The 15,943-nt window shown below is 55.8% G+C and overlaps 1 protein-coding gene across 2 annotated transcripts in view; it reads left to right on the forward strand.

Annotated features, from left to right (window-relative positions):
- LOC116955307 (uncharacterized) overlaps positions 1-15,943 on the forward strand; it is a 21,888-nt gene that overhangs the window by 3,507 nt on the left and 2,438 nt on the right. For both annotated transcript variants that reach the window (XM_076053043.1, XM_076053044.1), the window contains exons 3-9: positions 1,078-1,237; positions 3,234-3,352; positions 4,607-4,768; positions 5,353-6,227; positions 12,697-13,099; positions 13,749-13,800; positions 14,523-14,610. In XM_076053043.1, coding sequence (XP_075909158.1) covers positions 1,078-1,237; positions 3,234-3,352; positions 4,607-4,768; positions 5,353-6,227; positions 12,697-13,099; positions 13,749-13,800; positions 14,523-14,610 — 1,859 coding nt within the window. The remainder of the gene's footprint in view (positions 1-1,077; positions 1,238-3,233; positions 3,353-4,606; positions 4,769-5,352; positions 6,228-12,696; positions 13,100-13,748; positions 13,801-14,522; positions 14,611-15,943) is intronic.

Here is a 15,943-nt window from a genome sequence, read left to right on the forward strand (position 1 = left end):
ACATTGATCTCTCACGGCATCAGCAGCCCATCACATGGCTCCACCCTTCCGGGTACGGGTGTCAGATGCTGTGTTTTTTGTTGGTATTTAGAATCAACGCCTCACGTGTGGAGTACTTGGCCACTATAAATGTCCGCGTGATAAGCCACTACGCTGAGCTGTCATTTGTGATAGCCAGGTGGTCCCTTCTGAAAAAGAGCTACGTAGCTCACTGGGCCTTACCTGCTAAAGTAAATAGTTGAATAGTTTAGTTTAATAGTTTTGATCCAAAAACGGTTGTCCTATGCTTGTTGAACTTCTTTTGCACCGTACGTAGCCAGCCGCGCGAATAGGTTGGATGAACTAATGGACAAACTCGGCACTGTCATACTAACGTGTGATTTCCACCACAGGCTCAGGCCTGTTGCTCGCTTGTGCAGGGAAATCGCTCGGATTTCAGAATCATCAGAATACTGTGTTCATAACTGGAGGAATCCATAAACGAAACGGGTTGATTTATCTACAAATCTGGTTGTCGCCTGATGAAGCTGGTTGTAATTACTGGCGAAACGTCGTACTTAAGATTGTAAATCTTGACTTAAAGCTTTCGTGACTGCAGGAATCCATACTCTTTGAGTCTTTCGGTAAAGCACATGTAGATAGAATAATAATAGGTTTTTTTACCCGTTTCTGGCAATAAAACTGACACCTTTTTAGGAGGAATCATGTTACTGCATTAACCACAATACCTGCGGTCAGAATGCAAAAAAAAATGCATCCATTATCAGAATTGTTTTTTGTTTGCATTCTGACCGCAGGTTTTGTGGTTAATGCAGTAACATGATTCCTCCTAAAAAGGTGTCAGTTTTGTTACCAGAAAAGGGTTAAAAAAACTATTATTATATTTTGCTACTCCCCTCCCCTCCCTCCCCTCGCCTCCCCCCTCCCCTCGCCTCCCCTCCCCTTCCCTCCCCTCCCACCCCTCCCCTCGCCTCCCCCCTCCCCTCGCTTCCCCCCTCCCCTCGCCTCCCCCCTCCCCCTCGCCTCCCTCCCTCGCTCCCCCTCCCACCCCTCCTCTCGCCCCTCCCACCCCCGCAGTTCCTCCGTCGTTCCCGTCCGCGACCCCCCACGGCACCGTGCGAGTGGCCGTAGGCCGCGGGGTGACGCTCGGCTGCCCGGCGCTGGGCCGCCCGCCCCCGGCCCTGCGCTGGAGCCACGAGGGGAGCCCCGTGGGGAGGGGGCCCCGCTGGGCCCTCGGGTGAGCGGGGGGGGGGTCGTGCGATTGAGGGTGGGGAGGGAGAGCGCGGTGATGATGGTGGTGGTGGTGATGGTGGTGATGATGGTGGTGATGATGATGGTGGTGGTGGTGATGATGGTGGTGATGATGGTGGTGGTGGTGATGATGGTGGTGGTGGTGGTGATGATGGTGGTGGTGGTGATCAAAATCCGAATATTTATTCGTACTGGAGGAATCCGATGAGCTATGAAGCTCTTTTTCACAGATGTCCAGTAGTCATCATCATCACCATTATCATCACCACCACCACCATCATGATGGTGATGATCTAGAGACTGTTGTCAACCCGGTGTACGACCTGCCTTCGCCGTGTGTATGCGTGTGCGTGCGTGCGTGTGACCCCCTGCTCACGATCATGAAGGACCTTCATGATGGTGAGCGGGCCCGGGTAAAACTACGTGGCCGCGAGTCAGAGCCATTCCCTGTACACCTTGGAGTGCGACAGGGATGTCCTCTAGCTCCCACATTATTTCAATCTATTTTGACCACGTAGTTCGTGAAGCCTTCAATAGCTGTACCGGGGGAATCTCCATTTGGTACAGATATAATGGGAGGCTGATCGATGCCCGGGTGTGGTCAAGGGATGGCTCCCTATTGCTCAACCGTTACGTTATGTATGCCGATGATCTGGTAATTGCTGCTCACTCAGAGGAGGAGTTGGAGACGCTGCTGCTGAGACTGGAGCGTGCCACTAAGAAGTGGGGCCTTACCATCAGCCCCACCAAAACTAAGCACCTGCCTGGGTATTTTGTACCATCGGACACTCCACCCCCACAACTCCCAATCGGTGATGGGGCAGTTGTGGAGAGAGTGGAGAGTTTCCCATACCTGGGCAGTGTGCTTATGACCGGCTCCACTTTAACAGCAGAGGTCTCACTCCGAATCAGTCGAGCGGCAATATCTTTTCATCGGTTGCGTAACGCTGTATGGAAGCTACCTGGTCTGTCGCTCCGCACTAAGCTTCAGGTTTTCTTGGCCACGGGCATTCCCTCCCTTCTCTACGCTTGCGAAACGTGGACCCCCTTAATAGAACATCTTTGCCGGTTAAAAACATTTAGGCTAGCCTGCCTACGATCCATCCTGGGTTTAACCAGGCTGGATTGTGTGAGGAGCTCACACATCCTTGAAAGATCTGGGCAAGGTCCCATCGGTGAGCTCCTCCGGCAGGCAAGGCTGCGTTGGCTGGGACATGTAGCCCGCATGCCCAGCCACCGCATGCCGAAACAGCTTTTGTCCGGCCAGATCGAGGGGGCTAAACGGGCGCGGCACGGGCTAGAGAAGAGAGAGAGTGATGTGGTACAGGAGGACGTGGAGCTGAGTGGACTTGCCGATGACTGGTACCAGCGGTGTCAAGATCAGCCTCTGTGGAGGAGGCTCGTGAAGGACGCTACTGGGCAGTTGGAGGCAGTCGCCCTCCAACAACAACAACGGAGGGCAGAGGAGCGACGCTCACAACAACGAGCAGAGCGCCAGGTGGCTAAAGCACAGCAGGTTGGCACAGTAGGGGGCACAGGTGGTGCATCAGCCAGTCATCTCAGTCAGTCGACCCGTGGCACTTGGGTCTGCCCCGTGACCTCCTGCCAGCGGGCGTTCGACACTTCACGTGGCCTCAGGGTGCACATGGCCTGGCACAAGCGTCGTGGTGACGTCACCGCCACTTAGTGGCAAATGGCGGTTGTTGTTGTTGTGTGTGTGCGCGTGTGCGTGGGGAGCCGTGGTGTAGTCGTAAGCGTTGCCGTGCTACGAACCCGGTGATCGGTCCGACGTCCCCTAGGTCGCCTTAGCCTTAACAAACAAAAATAGCAACCCGGTGCGTCATGTAAACATCAGCACTGGGGAGACAGAGGCGGCCGGGCGTGGTTGTAGACCAACACCCAGGTGCTGCTTCCTCGCTAACAGCACTTGCCCCCACGGTCCGTCGAGGGCCTACCCGGGGGACCTTTGTGTGTGTTACCAGGGCGAGGAACGCGTCCCTGCACGTGAGCAACGTGGAGGCGTCTGACCGTGGCCGCTACGCGTGCCACGCCAGCAACGCGGCCGGAGAGGCCACCCTGGTGTTCCACCTGCACGTCGGCGGTGCGGAGGCGGCGAGCCTGCGCCACCACCGCCACCACCGCCGCCGCCGCCGCCAGCAGCAGCAGCAGCAGCTATCACCGCCACCTCCGCAACCAGCACTAACACCGCTTACTCCGGCACTACCACCACCAGCACAACCACCACCTACTCCAGCACTACCACCACCACCAGCACTACTACCACCTACTCCAGCACTACCACCACCAGCACTACCACCACCAGCACTACCATCGCCTACTCCAGCACTACCACCACCACCAGCACTACCACCACCACCAGCACTACTACCACAACCAGCATTACCACCACCAGCACTACCACCAGCACTACCACCACCACCACTACCGTCACCACCACCAGCACTACCATGCACTGGGTACTCTTTTGAGGCTGAGTCGACCTAGGAGAAGCCCAGGACCTTCTCAGACCATCGTCACCAGTGTCAGCAGTAGACAGTGAATGGGAATCGAACTCGGGTCGCCGGGTTCGTAGCGTAGCACGCTAACCGCGGCACCACCGCTCCTCACCACCAACACGACCACCAATCTCTCCACGACCATACCAAAAGTTCAGCCTCTTCTTTCCCATTCTATTTAAACTAAGCTAAAGCTGCAACGCAGCTCTTTTTCAGAAGCGGCCTGGCCACAAATGATTGCTCAACCAAGTTGCTTGCCATCACCACGTCGAAATTTAGAGCAGTCGCCAAATACTCTGAACGCACGCGTGGTGATGTTGATTCTAAATGTGGAGGGAAAAACCGGAGGGACCCGGAGAAAAATCCACGCGGCCACGGAGAGAGAGAGAGACAGGCAGACTCCAAATATACAGCAGCAGCAGGCGTCAGGGTCGGGATCGAACCCACGATCTCCTGTACACCAGGCGAGGTAGTTAACATCTCCTAGCCACCGTGATGATGATGAGAGAGAGAGAGACAGGCAGACTCCAAATATACAGCAGCAGCAGGTGTCAGGGTCGGGATCGAACCCACGACCTCCTGCATACCAGGCGAGGTAGTTAACATCTCATCACAGTCAGAGAGAGCCACACAAACTCCAAATATACAGCAGCAGGCGCCAAGGGTCGGGATCAAACCCACGACCTCCCGCACACCGGACGAGGTAGTCAACATCTCGCCATTCGCGACCCCCCACCCCCCTCTTGGAGTTTCCAATCCCTATCTGCCGGGTCCCCAATTCCCCCATGCCTTGTTCCCCCCCCCCCGGTTCTCTACCCGACCCCCCCTCCACCCCCCAGTGCCCCCCGTCGTGGTGGTGTTCCTGGAGTCGGTGGCCGTGGACGCCGGATCTGCGGCGACGCTGCCGTGCGTGGCCGCGGGCGACGCTCCGCTCCGCTACTCGTGGAGTCGCGACGGCGCGCCGGTGCCGCCGGGCGACGCCAGGGTCCGCCGCGACAGGGGTGAGGCCCCCCTCTCCCCCCCCCCCCCGGGTGCCCCCCTATCTCTGAGATTTGTCGGGCCGGGAGTTCGACGATGGAAGTGCAGCCACCCGCCAGGGTTGACGACATGCGGCCTGGTGGTGGTGATGGTGGTGATGATGATGGTGGTGGTGATGGTCATGGTGGTGGTGGTGATGATGATGATGGTGGTGGTGATAGTCATGGTGGTGATGGTGGTGATGATGGCTGTGGTGGTGATGATGATGATAATGGCGGTGTTGGTGACAATGGAGATGGTGGCGGTGATGATGATGATGGTGATGATGGCGGTGGTGGTGATGATGATGATGGTGGTGGTGGTGGTGATGGTGGTGGTGATGACGGTGATGATGGTAGTGTTTATGGCGGTGATGAATGCGGTGGCGGTGATGATGATGATAATGATGGCGGTGGTGGTAACGATGGAGATGGTGGCGGTGATGATGATGGTGGCGATGGCGGCTGACGATGACGTTTACGACCTCCTGTCCTCAAGCGTCCCAACGTGCCCCAAACAGCCCGCTGAAGGCACCGCGGCGTGGTTGGGTGATCTTTGTCCGCGGCAGGCGGCGCGTCGCTGGAGCTGCGCGCGGTGTCGGCGCGCCACGCGGGCGTCTACGTGTGCACGGTGCTTGGACCCGCCGGCAGCGCCAGCCACCGCGCCAGCCTCCGGGTGCGCGAGCGGCCGCGGAGGAGCTGGGAGGACGACGACGGTGGCGGTGAGGCGACGACGGCGACGACGACGGCGCCGTCGAGGCTCATCACCGCCGCCGGGACAACGTCACCGCGTGCACCGCCGGCGACGACGAAGATGAGGACGACAGCGACCGTGGGGATGCTGCGGTTGTTGTCGCCGCCGCCGCCTCCGCCATCGACGACGACAACAGCGGCAGCTCCGGTGATTAAATCACCGATAGCTCCACCGCCACCGCCAGTCGTGTCAATGGTCAGCTCGTCACCACCACCACCACAAGCACAACCGGAACAGCCAACGGCCGGATTGTCACCACCTGCAGAGGTGGCGACCAAACTCTCATCACTGCTACTCGCTCTCTCGGCGCCGCCGCCGCCGCCGCCGCCGCCACCGCCACCGTCGCGACTAACTCCAGCGGCAACGTCAACCGGACGACCAACATCGCCAACCTCCAGCCTCTCCCGGCCTTCAGCAACATCGCCACCAATCACCAGCCTCTCAGCGCCGACACCGCCACCGCTACCAGCAGCGGCGGCACCGGCGCTAACATCGCAAGCGTCAACGGCTGCACCACCACCACCCCGCCCAACATCACCTCCCGCCCCACCTGGGCCGTCCACTCCGGCTGACCCTGACCATCGCGAGCTGCGACCGCGCCCCACGCCTTCTGCGGTCACTTCGCCGTCGGCGCTGCTGGCGACTCGCGGCGCCGCCGCGGTGACGGGACCAACCGTGCCAGCTCCGCCGGTGAGGGCACCGCCACGGCGCAGACCATGGTGACGGTCAGAATCAGATTATCTATTTATCCTGGAGGAATCCGATGAGCTATGAAGCTTTTTTTCCCCTACTGAGACGGTGATGACGATGGTGATGGTGGTGCTATATTGACCTGGTCAAGGCCTATGATACAATCAGTAGGCCTGGGCTCTGGGTTGTTTTTCGTGCTTTCGGAGTCCCTGACCCTCTGCTCACGATCATTAAGGACCTTCATGATGGTGAGCGGGCACGGGTAAAACAACTTAGCTGGGAGTCGGAGCCATTCCCTGTTCACCTTAGGGTGCGACAGGGATGTCCTCTGGCTCCCACATTATTTAACATATTTTTTAACCACATAGTTCCAGAAGCCTTAAATGGCTGTATAGATACAATGGGAGGCTGATCGATGCCCGGGTGCTGTCAAGGGATGGCTCCCTATTGGTCAACAATGTTACATATGCCGATGATCTTGTAATTGCTGCTCACTCGGAGGAGGGGTTGGAGGCGCTGCTGCTAAACCTGGAGTTTTTAACTAAGAGGTAGGGCCTTACCATCAGCCCCACCAAAATGAAGCACCTGCCTGGGTATTTTGTACCATCAGACACTCCACCCCCACAACTCGCAATTGGTGATGGGGCAATTGTGGAGAGAGTGGAGAGTTTTCCATACCTGGGCAGTGTGCCCATGACCGGCTCCGGTTTAACAGCAGAGGTCTCACTGAATCAGTCGAGCGGCATTATCTTTTCATCGGTTGCGTAACGCTGTGTGGAAGCTACCTGGTCTGTCGCTCCGCACGAAGCTTCGTCTTCTCGGCCACAGTTATTCCCTCCCTTCTCTACGCTTGCGAAACGTGGACCCCCCTAATGGAACATCTTCGCCGGTTAGAAACATTCTGGCTGGCCTGCGTACGACCCATCCTGGGGTTAACCAGGCTGGATTGTGTGAGGAGCTCACAAATCTTCGAAAGATCTGGATAAAGTCCCATTGGTAAGCTCCTCCATCAGGCAAGGCTGTGTTGGCTGGGTCATGTAGCCCGCATGCCCAGCCACCGCATGCCTAAACAGCTTTTGTTCGGCCGGATCGAGGGAGCTAAATGTACTCGGCACGGGCTAGAAAAGATATGGAGTGATGTGGTACAGGAGGATGTGGAGCTGAGTGGATTTGCCAATGACTGGTACCAGCAGTGTCAAGATCGGCCTCTGTGGAGGAGACTCATGAAGGACGGTGCTACTGGGCAGTTGGAGGCAGTCGCCCTCCAGCAACAATGTAGGGCAGAGGAGCGACACGCAACAAAAAGATCTAACAGTTGTGTGAAAACCCGTCTCTACGGGGAGGGTTTTCACACAACTCTTAGATCTTTTAACAGACTGTGAGACAAGAAGGCTCACCTTATCGAGTCGCTCACCTTTCTCTAGCCTCCATCCTCTTGCCCGATGCGGCACCCCCCCCCTCCCCCCCTGTTGGCTCTATATATATGTAGTTGTCGACTTGACACGAACAATTTTCTTGTTTTCTCCGACACCACTTTTATTACAATTCGTCACATTACGTCTGTGACTTCGTCATTCCGCTTAGTCGCAGCTCGCTTGCCGCGCTCCACCCGTCTCGCTCACTCCGCTTCCTCCCCTATCCCTCACTGTCTCTCTCTGTCGCTCGCTGTCTCTGTCTCTCTCCGTCGCTCGCTGTCTCCGTCTCTCTCCATCGCTCGCTGTCTCTCCGTCTCTCTCCCGCTGTTTCTGTCTCGCTCTGTCTCTGTCCCACGCTTTATCTCAGTCTCTCTCCCGCTGTCCCTGTCTCTCTCCGTCTCTGTCTCATGCTGTATCTCTGTCTCTCTCCCGCTGTCTCTGTCCCTCTCTGTCTTTGTCTCATGCTGTACCTCGGTCTCTCTCCCGCTGTCTCTGCCCCTCTCTGTCTCTCTCTGCTTATCTCGGCTGTCTCTGGTTGTCTCTGCTTCTCTCTGCTTGTCTCTGCTCTACTGCTAGCCTGTTCTGTCTCCTATGTCTTTGCTCCGGTTCTCTCCGACCTGCTTCGTTCCAGTCCCAGCGACAACTTAACTCGTTCTTTCCATCTCCCGAATATATCCTTGTTCTCATTACCAACCAATTAATTAGGCCGCGTGCCACCGCTGGGCGTCCACCCGCACCTGTTACTTGCCCCCTCTATCACCAGACATTCCGGCGCCACTCCGCCCTTGTCAACAACCCCAGCCAATCACAGCCGTACATCGCTCTCCAGCTTAATTGGCCCGTCATTACCGCACAGTTTCCCGCCGCCACACCTGGCCGGCCCGACATAACCCAACTGTCCATAACTCGCGCGTCTTTACCATTCCCCCCTGTATGCGCGTGTTAATCCACTACATATACAGTGAGGGAAAAAAGTATTTGATCCCCTGCTGATTTTGTACGTTTGCCCACTGACAAAGATATGATCAGTCTATAATTTTAATGGTAGGTTTATTTGAACAGTGAGAGACAGAATAACAACAACAAAATCCAGAAAAACGCATGTCAAAAATGTTATAAATTGATTTGCATTTTAATGAGGGAAATAAGTATTTGACCCCCTCTCAATCAGAAAGATTTCTGGCTTCCAGGTGTCTTTTATACAGGTACCGAGCTGAGATTAGGAGCACACTCTTAAAGCGAGTGCTCCTAATCTCAGCTTGTTACCTGTATAAAAGACACCTGTCCACAGAAGCAAACAATCAATCAGATTCCAAACTCTCCGCCATGGCCAAGACCAAAGAGCTCTCCAAGGATGTCAGGTACAAGATTCTAGACCTACACAAGGCTGGAATGGGCTACAAGACCATTGCCAAGCAGCTTGGTGAGAAGGTGACAACAGTTGGTGCGATTATTCGCAAATGGAAGAAACACAAAAGAACTGTCAATCTCCCTTGGCCTGGGGCTCCATGCAAGACCTCACCTCGTGGAGTTGCAATGATCATGAGAACGGTGAGAAATCAGCCCAGAACTACACGGGAGGATCTTGTCAATTATCTCAAGGCAGCTGGGACCATAGTCACCAAGAAAACAATTGGTAACACACTACGCCGTGAAGGACTGAAATCCTGCAGCGCCCGCAAGGTCCCCCTGCTCAAGAAAGCACATATACATGCCCGTCTGAAGTTTCCCAATGAACATCTGAATGATTCAGAGGACAACTGGGTGATAGTGTTGTGGTTAGATGAGATCAAAATGGAGCTCTTTGGCATAAACTCAACTCGCCGTTTTGGAGGAGGAGGAATGCTGCCTATGACCCCAAGAACACCATCCCGACCGTCAAACATGGAGGTGGAAACATCATGCTTTGGGGGTGTTTTTCTGCTAAGGGGACAGGACAACTTCACCGCATCAAAGGGACGATGGACGGGGCCATGTACCATCAAATCTTGGGTGAGAACCTCCTTCCCTCAGCCAGGACATTGAAAATGGGCCGTGGATGGGTGTTCCAGCATGACTATGACCCAAAACACACGGCCAAGGCAACAAAGGAGTGGCTCAAGAAGAAGCACATTAAGGTCCTGGAGTGGCCTAGCCAGTCTCCAGACCTTAATCCCATAGAAAATCTGTGGAGGGAGCTGAAGGTTCGAGTTGCCAAACGTCAGCCTCGAAACCTTAATGACTTGGAGAAGATCTGCAAAGAGGAGTGGGACAAAATCCCTCCTGAGATGTGTGCAAACCTGGTGGCCAACTACAAGACACGTCTGACCTCTGTGATTGCCAACAAGGGTTTTGCCACCAAGTACTAAGTCATGTTTTGCAGAGGGGTCAAATACTTATTTCCCTCATTAAAATGCAAATCGATTTATAACATTTTTGACATGCATTTTCCGGATTTTGTTGTTCTTATTCTGTCTCTCACTGTTGAAATAAACCTAACATTAAAATTATAGACTGATCATTTCTTTGTCAGTGGGCAAACGTGCAAAATCAGCAGGGGATCAAAAACTTTTTTTCCCTCACTGTATAAGGACTTGTTTCAGCAGCCTGTTTCTCTCTCCCACCTGAAGACGATTGCTTGTGTGGCGATCGAAACGTCGTGATCTATTATTTTTTCTACCTACGTGACTTGACTGAAAGAACCAAAGAGTATAGATTCCTGCAGTCAAGAAAGCTTCAAATCAAGATTAAACGGGGACGATTTAAAAGTTACACAGCTCACCAGTGGCCTTCATAATATTGGAAGGTTAGAGCGTTCCAGACGGCCGCATTAACCGCGTCTGAATGCGCCACGTGAAGCGGTAACCACACCGGGCATGTGGTTGGGAGGGGGTTGGTGTGTCTGTGGGGCACGTGGTTGGTGTGTCTGTGGGGCACGTGGTTAGAGTGTCGGTGGGGCACGTGGTTGGAGTGTCGGTGGGGCACGTGGTTGGTGTGTCGGTGGGGCACGTGGTTGGAGTGTCGGTGGGGCACGTGGTTGGAGTGTCGGTGGGGCACGTGGTTGCTGTGTCTGTGGGGCACGTGGTTGGAGTGTCGGTGGGGCACGTGGTTGCTGTGTCGGTGGGGCACGTGGTTGGTGTGTCGGTGGGGCACGTGATTGGTGTGTCGGTGGGGCACGTGGTTGGAGTGTCGGTGGGTCACGTGGTTGGTGTGTCGGTGGGGCACGTGGTTGGAGTGTCGGTGGGGCACGTGGTTGCTGTGTCGGTGGGGCACGTGGTTGGTGTGTCGGTGGGGCACGTGATTGGTGTGTCGGTGGGGCACGTGGTTGGTGTGTAGGTGGGGCACGTGGTTGGTGTGCCGGTGGGGCACGTGGTTGGAGTGTCGGTGGGGCACGTGGTTGCTGTGTCGGTGGGGCACGTGGTTGGTGTGTCGGTGGGGCACGTGGTTGGAGTGTCGGTGGGGCACGTGGTGGGTGTGCCGGTGGGGCACGTGGTTGGAGTGTCGGTGGGGCACGTGGTTGGAGTATCGGTGGGGCACCTGGTTGGTGTGTCGGTGGGGCACGTGGTTGGTGTGTCGGTGGGGCACGTGGTTGGAGTGTCGGTGGGGCACGTGGTTGGTGTGTCGGTGGGGCACGTGGTTGGTGTGTCGGTGGGGCACGTGGTTGGAGTGTCGGTGGGGCACGTGGTTGGTGTGTCGGTGGGGCACCTGGTTGGTGTGTCGGTGGGGCACGTGGTTGGTGTGTCGGTGGGGCACGTGATTGGTGTGTCGGTGGGGCACGGGGTTGGAGTGTCGGTGGGGCACGTGGTTGGTGTGTCGGTGGGGCACGTGGTTGGAGTGTCGGTGGGGCACGTGGTTGGAGTGTCGGTGGGGCACGTGGTTGCTGTGTCTGTGGGGCACGTGGTTGGAGTGTCGGTGGGGCACGTGGTTGCTGTGTCGGTGGGGCACGTGGTTGGTGTGTCGGTGGGGCACGTGATTGGTGTGTCGGTGGGGCACGTGGTTGGAGTGTCGGTGGGTCACGTGGTTGGTGTGTCGGTGGGGCACGTGGTTGGAGTGTCGGTGGGGCACGTGGTTGGTGTGTCGGTGGGGCACGTGATTGGTGTGTCGGTGGGGCACGTGGTTGGTGTGTAGGTGGGGCACGTGGTTGGTGTGCCGGTGGGGCACGTGGTTGGAGTGTCGGTGGGGCACGTGGTTGCTGTGTCGGTGGGGCACGTGGTTGGTGTGTCGGTGGGGCACGTGGTTGGAGTGTCGGTGGGGCACGTGGTGGGTGTGCCGGTGGGGCACGTGGTTGGAGTGTCGGTGGGGCACGTGGTTGGAGTATCGGTGGGGCACCTGGTTGGTGTGTCGGTGGGGCACGTGGTTGGTGTGTCGGTGGGGCACGTGGTTGGAGTGTCGGTGGGGCACGTGGTTGGTGTGTCGGTGGGGCACGTGGTTGGTGTGTCGGTGGGGCACGTGGTTGGAGTGTCGGTGGGGCACGTGGTTGGTGTGTCGGTGGGGCACCTGGTTGGTGTGTCGGTGGGGCACGTGGTTGGTGTGTCGGTGGGGCACGTGATTGGTGTGTCGGTGGGGCACGGGGTTGGAGTGTCGGTGGGGCACGTGGTTGGTGTGTCGGTGGGGCACGTGATTGGTGTGTCAGTGGGGCACGTGGTTGGTGTGTCGGTGCGGCACGCAAGCCCCGGGGGGGGGGGGGGGGTGGGGGATCTGCGCGTACGGCGGTAAAAGGCGCCGCTCGTGACGAGGCCCCCACGGCTCTCTCCGTGTGCCCCGGCGATGCCGAGTGAAGCGAGAGCGCGTGTTGCGCAATCCCTCGCGCGTGTTGCGCAATCGCCCGTGCGTGTTGCGCAATCGCTCGCAAGGTACTACCGCCCAACCACCGTGTCAACCCACGCGGTTTATGCCCCGTGTTCTTGTACAGGGAAGTTGGATGTTCAGGTCCACACGGGCGCGGTGCAGCCCTTTCAATACGAACATTTCTCGCCCACCCCACCCCCACCCCCCGCGTCGACGGAATCAAACCAATCCGTCGGAGCATCGTCGAAGTGTCCGTCCGGGGTCTCCCTTTCCTCCGTCCCCACCAGCGGCGCTTGTCCCCACCGGAGGAGCCTGACGACCGTCGTCCGCCACCGGTGCCCTCGTCGACTCCGCCACCGCCGCCGCCGCCGCCGCCACCACCACAACCGTCGTCATCGTCGTCGTCGCCGTCGTCATCATCATCGTCGTCGTCGTCGCCGTCGTCGCCGCCACGGACGACGTCTCCGGTGACCGGCCGCGGTGCCGCCGCGGCCGACGCGGCGGGGCTCCGGACGGGCGGCGAAGCGGAGCGGCGGCCGTCCCCGGCTGCGGCCGTGGGGGGGTGGCGGCTGCTGGAGCCGCATGACGTGCCGGTGGTGGTGGGCTCCTCCGTGTCGCTGCTGCTCATCTTCCTCGTCATGGGATTCTACTCCGTGCGGCAGCGGTGGAGGGAGCGCAAGTGCGCCGCGAGTACGTGGGGCGGGGGGGGGGGCTCACGACTCCATCGGTAACGGCCTCGTGCCTTCTGGGGGCGCCGCGGTGGCTAGGAGATGTTAACTACCTCGCCTTGTGCGCAGGAGGTCGTGGGTTCGATCCCGACCGAGATGCCTGTTGCACGTTTGGAGTTTGCGGTGTCTCTCTCTCTCTCTCTCGCTCTCTCTCCACCCCCCGTGGTCGTCTGGATTTTTTCCTCCAGGTCCTCCGGTTTTTCCCTCCACATTTAGAATCAAGATCACCACGCGTTTAAAGTATTTGGTTGCTGTACATTTCCACGTGATAAGCCACTTCGTTGAGCCATCATTTGCGGCCAGGTCGCCTCTGAAAAGGAAACTAATAGCTCCAGTGGGCTTTAACTGGTAAAAATAAACACGTTCGTTGTTTTACGATTTTGCTTACCTTACCTCTCCTTTGCACTCCGTGTTTTTGTAACCTTTTGTTGTCGCCACTTTCAGACCCCCGCGGTCCCCCTCCTGGACATTTGTGGTGGAAAAAAAAAGAGCTTTACAGCCCGTCGGAATTCCTCCGGCATGAACATTCCTGGTTGACCTTTGACCTCTTCGATCTCTGCTCTGCGCACTCACCCTGCTGCCCCCCCACTCCCCCGGCCGCGCACAACCAGCCCGACCCACATCAAGGGGGGCCCTCGCCCCGTCAGCTGGGACCGACAACAGGTGCGCCACCATTTAACGCAGCTTTCAGTTTAATTTATTTGGTTATAGCCCAGTGAGCCATTCGGCCCTTGAATCGGGTGCAACCGCTACAAGCAAAAAACATGAACAAGAAAAACATCTTACAGTGACTTTGTGTTGACTGTGCAAACAGAAAATCCAGGGGAAAAAAACCAGCAAAAATCTTCCACGAAAAAGCGCCGTACACCAACGCTGTGTGCAAAAATCCTAGTGGGATGCAAGTCAAACAACAACAACAACCACAAGACAACTAAGATTAAGGCCACCAGCATCCGCAGCTCTCGTTCTTCCGAGATTGGCTCATTGGGCTAAAGATGCTGGGGGGGGGGGGGGAGGCTGTGATACTGGGGTACCGGGGGGAAATTATGAGTTTGGTTCGCGGGGCGAAAGACCGTATATTGTCGCTCTTCCGCGCCCACCGCAGGTGCCTCCGAAACATTTCGTGTGCCCATGTTCCACGCCAAAATAACAAAGCGTCGGCTTGTGGCCGACGAGAACACCGCCGGGCGGGAATGCGTGGCAGGCAGGCCGGACGCGGCAGAAGCAGAGGCTCGTTCTCGCAGCCCGCGGTGGCCGCTGCTGTAGGCACGGCAAAATTTGTGGTTGTTTTTATTCATTCGAACTTTTTTCAAAAAGATATTTCAGTCGGACCCAAATGCACCCGTTGCCTCCCCTAAAGCCCCCTGGGGTGTGTGCCGACGCAGGGGCTTTGACTCGAGCGAGGCGGTGGAGGAGGCGACGGAGCACAGCTGCCTGGAGCCGCAGGCAGTGGGAGCGTGGACTCATCGCCAGGTGAGGAACTTACCCCGGCCGACGGGGGCGCGGATGTGGCCAGAGCCAGGTGAGCGTGTGGCCCGGTTTGCCAGGTGAGGGTGGTGGTGATGGTAGCAGTGTGGATCGTGAGGTGTCGTCGGGACACTATCAGAGTCAGATGAAGCTAAGTGCGGTGCCTGTAGCACGATGTTATAAAGGGGCCGTAAATAAAAAAAACACGTAAATATTAAAACACATTTTTTTTTTACTTGCATAGTCAAGTAATTGTATTTTTTCATTCATTTGCGATACAACCAGATAATACGACAAATCGCTAAACTTAAACACCCGGTCGTTCATAAAAGTTGAAGGCATTATAGTACTATAGTAATAGAGCAAGTCCAGAATCACTGAACCGGAATTGATATCTTGAAAGCATTTAACGCGGAGCCCTTGAAAGTGCGGGGCCCGTAGCATGTGTAGCTGCTACTTGTGTAGCTACTACTTGTGTAGCAGCTGCTATATGTGTAGCAGCTACTACATCTGTAGCAGCTACTACATGTGTAGCAGCTACTACTTGTGCAGCTACTACATGTATAGCTACTACATGTGTAGCTTCTACATGTGTAGCAGCTACTACTTGTGCAGCTACTACTTGTGTAGCTACTACTTGTGTAGCAGCTACTACATGTGTAGCAGCTACTACTTGTGTTGCTACTACTTGTGTAGCTACTACATGTGTAGCAGCTACTACTTGTGCAGCTACTACACATGTAGCTACTACTTGTGTAGCTACTTGTGCTACGAGGACACTGGCATCTAAAGGGGGAATGTGCACGTGAAAATAATCTGTTGGAGGATATTATTTTTATTATTATTATTACACGCTTTTTATTAACTCACTCTGTCTGTTGTATCCTCAAATATTATAACTCAATTATCGACTGCAAACTTGGTATACTTATGTCATACTGATGACAATACTATATTCTATCATAAAAAAATATATATTTGAAAACATTCTTTTTTATGTTATATTTCGGCTTGGGCCTAATTGTCCACTGTCAACTGACGTTGGCTGTAATTGACCACAGTCCCCCTTACGTTGTGGCAAACTTCGGGCCCACTTCCTGGAGTCGTGGAGTTCTTCCATTACTAGTACGGTACATTTCATTAAAGCGTGTTTAAAAAAAAGTTTTAAAAAATATTACTTATTACGTGAAGATTTTTCCAAAGGACAAACATTCATTGTACCTATGGGATCCTGTTTATCCGGTGTCAAGATGATGGGAGTTAAGATGCTCAAACGCTGTTAATTTGTCCCAAGTCTGCGTAGGCTACGCGGGGGACATTTGTCTTTGTGAGGTCGATT

Source organism: Petromyzon marinus, chromosome 59, assembly GCF_048934315.1.
Source record: "Petromyzon marinus isolate PM22_M1 ecotype Great Lakes invasive population chromosome 59, UKy_Petmar_22M1.pri1.0, whole genome shotgun sequence".
Classification (NCBI taxonomy): Eukaryota; Metazoa; Chordata; class Hyperoartia; order Petromyzontiformes; family Petromyzontidae; genus Petromyzon; species Petromyzon marinus.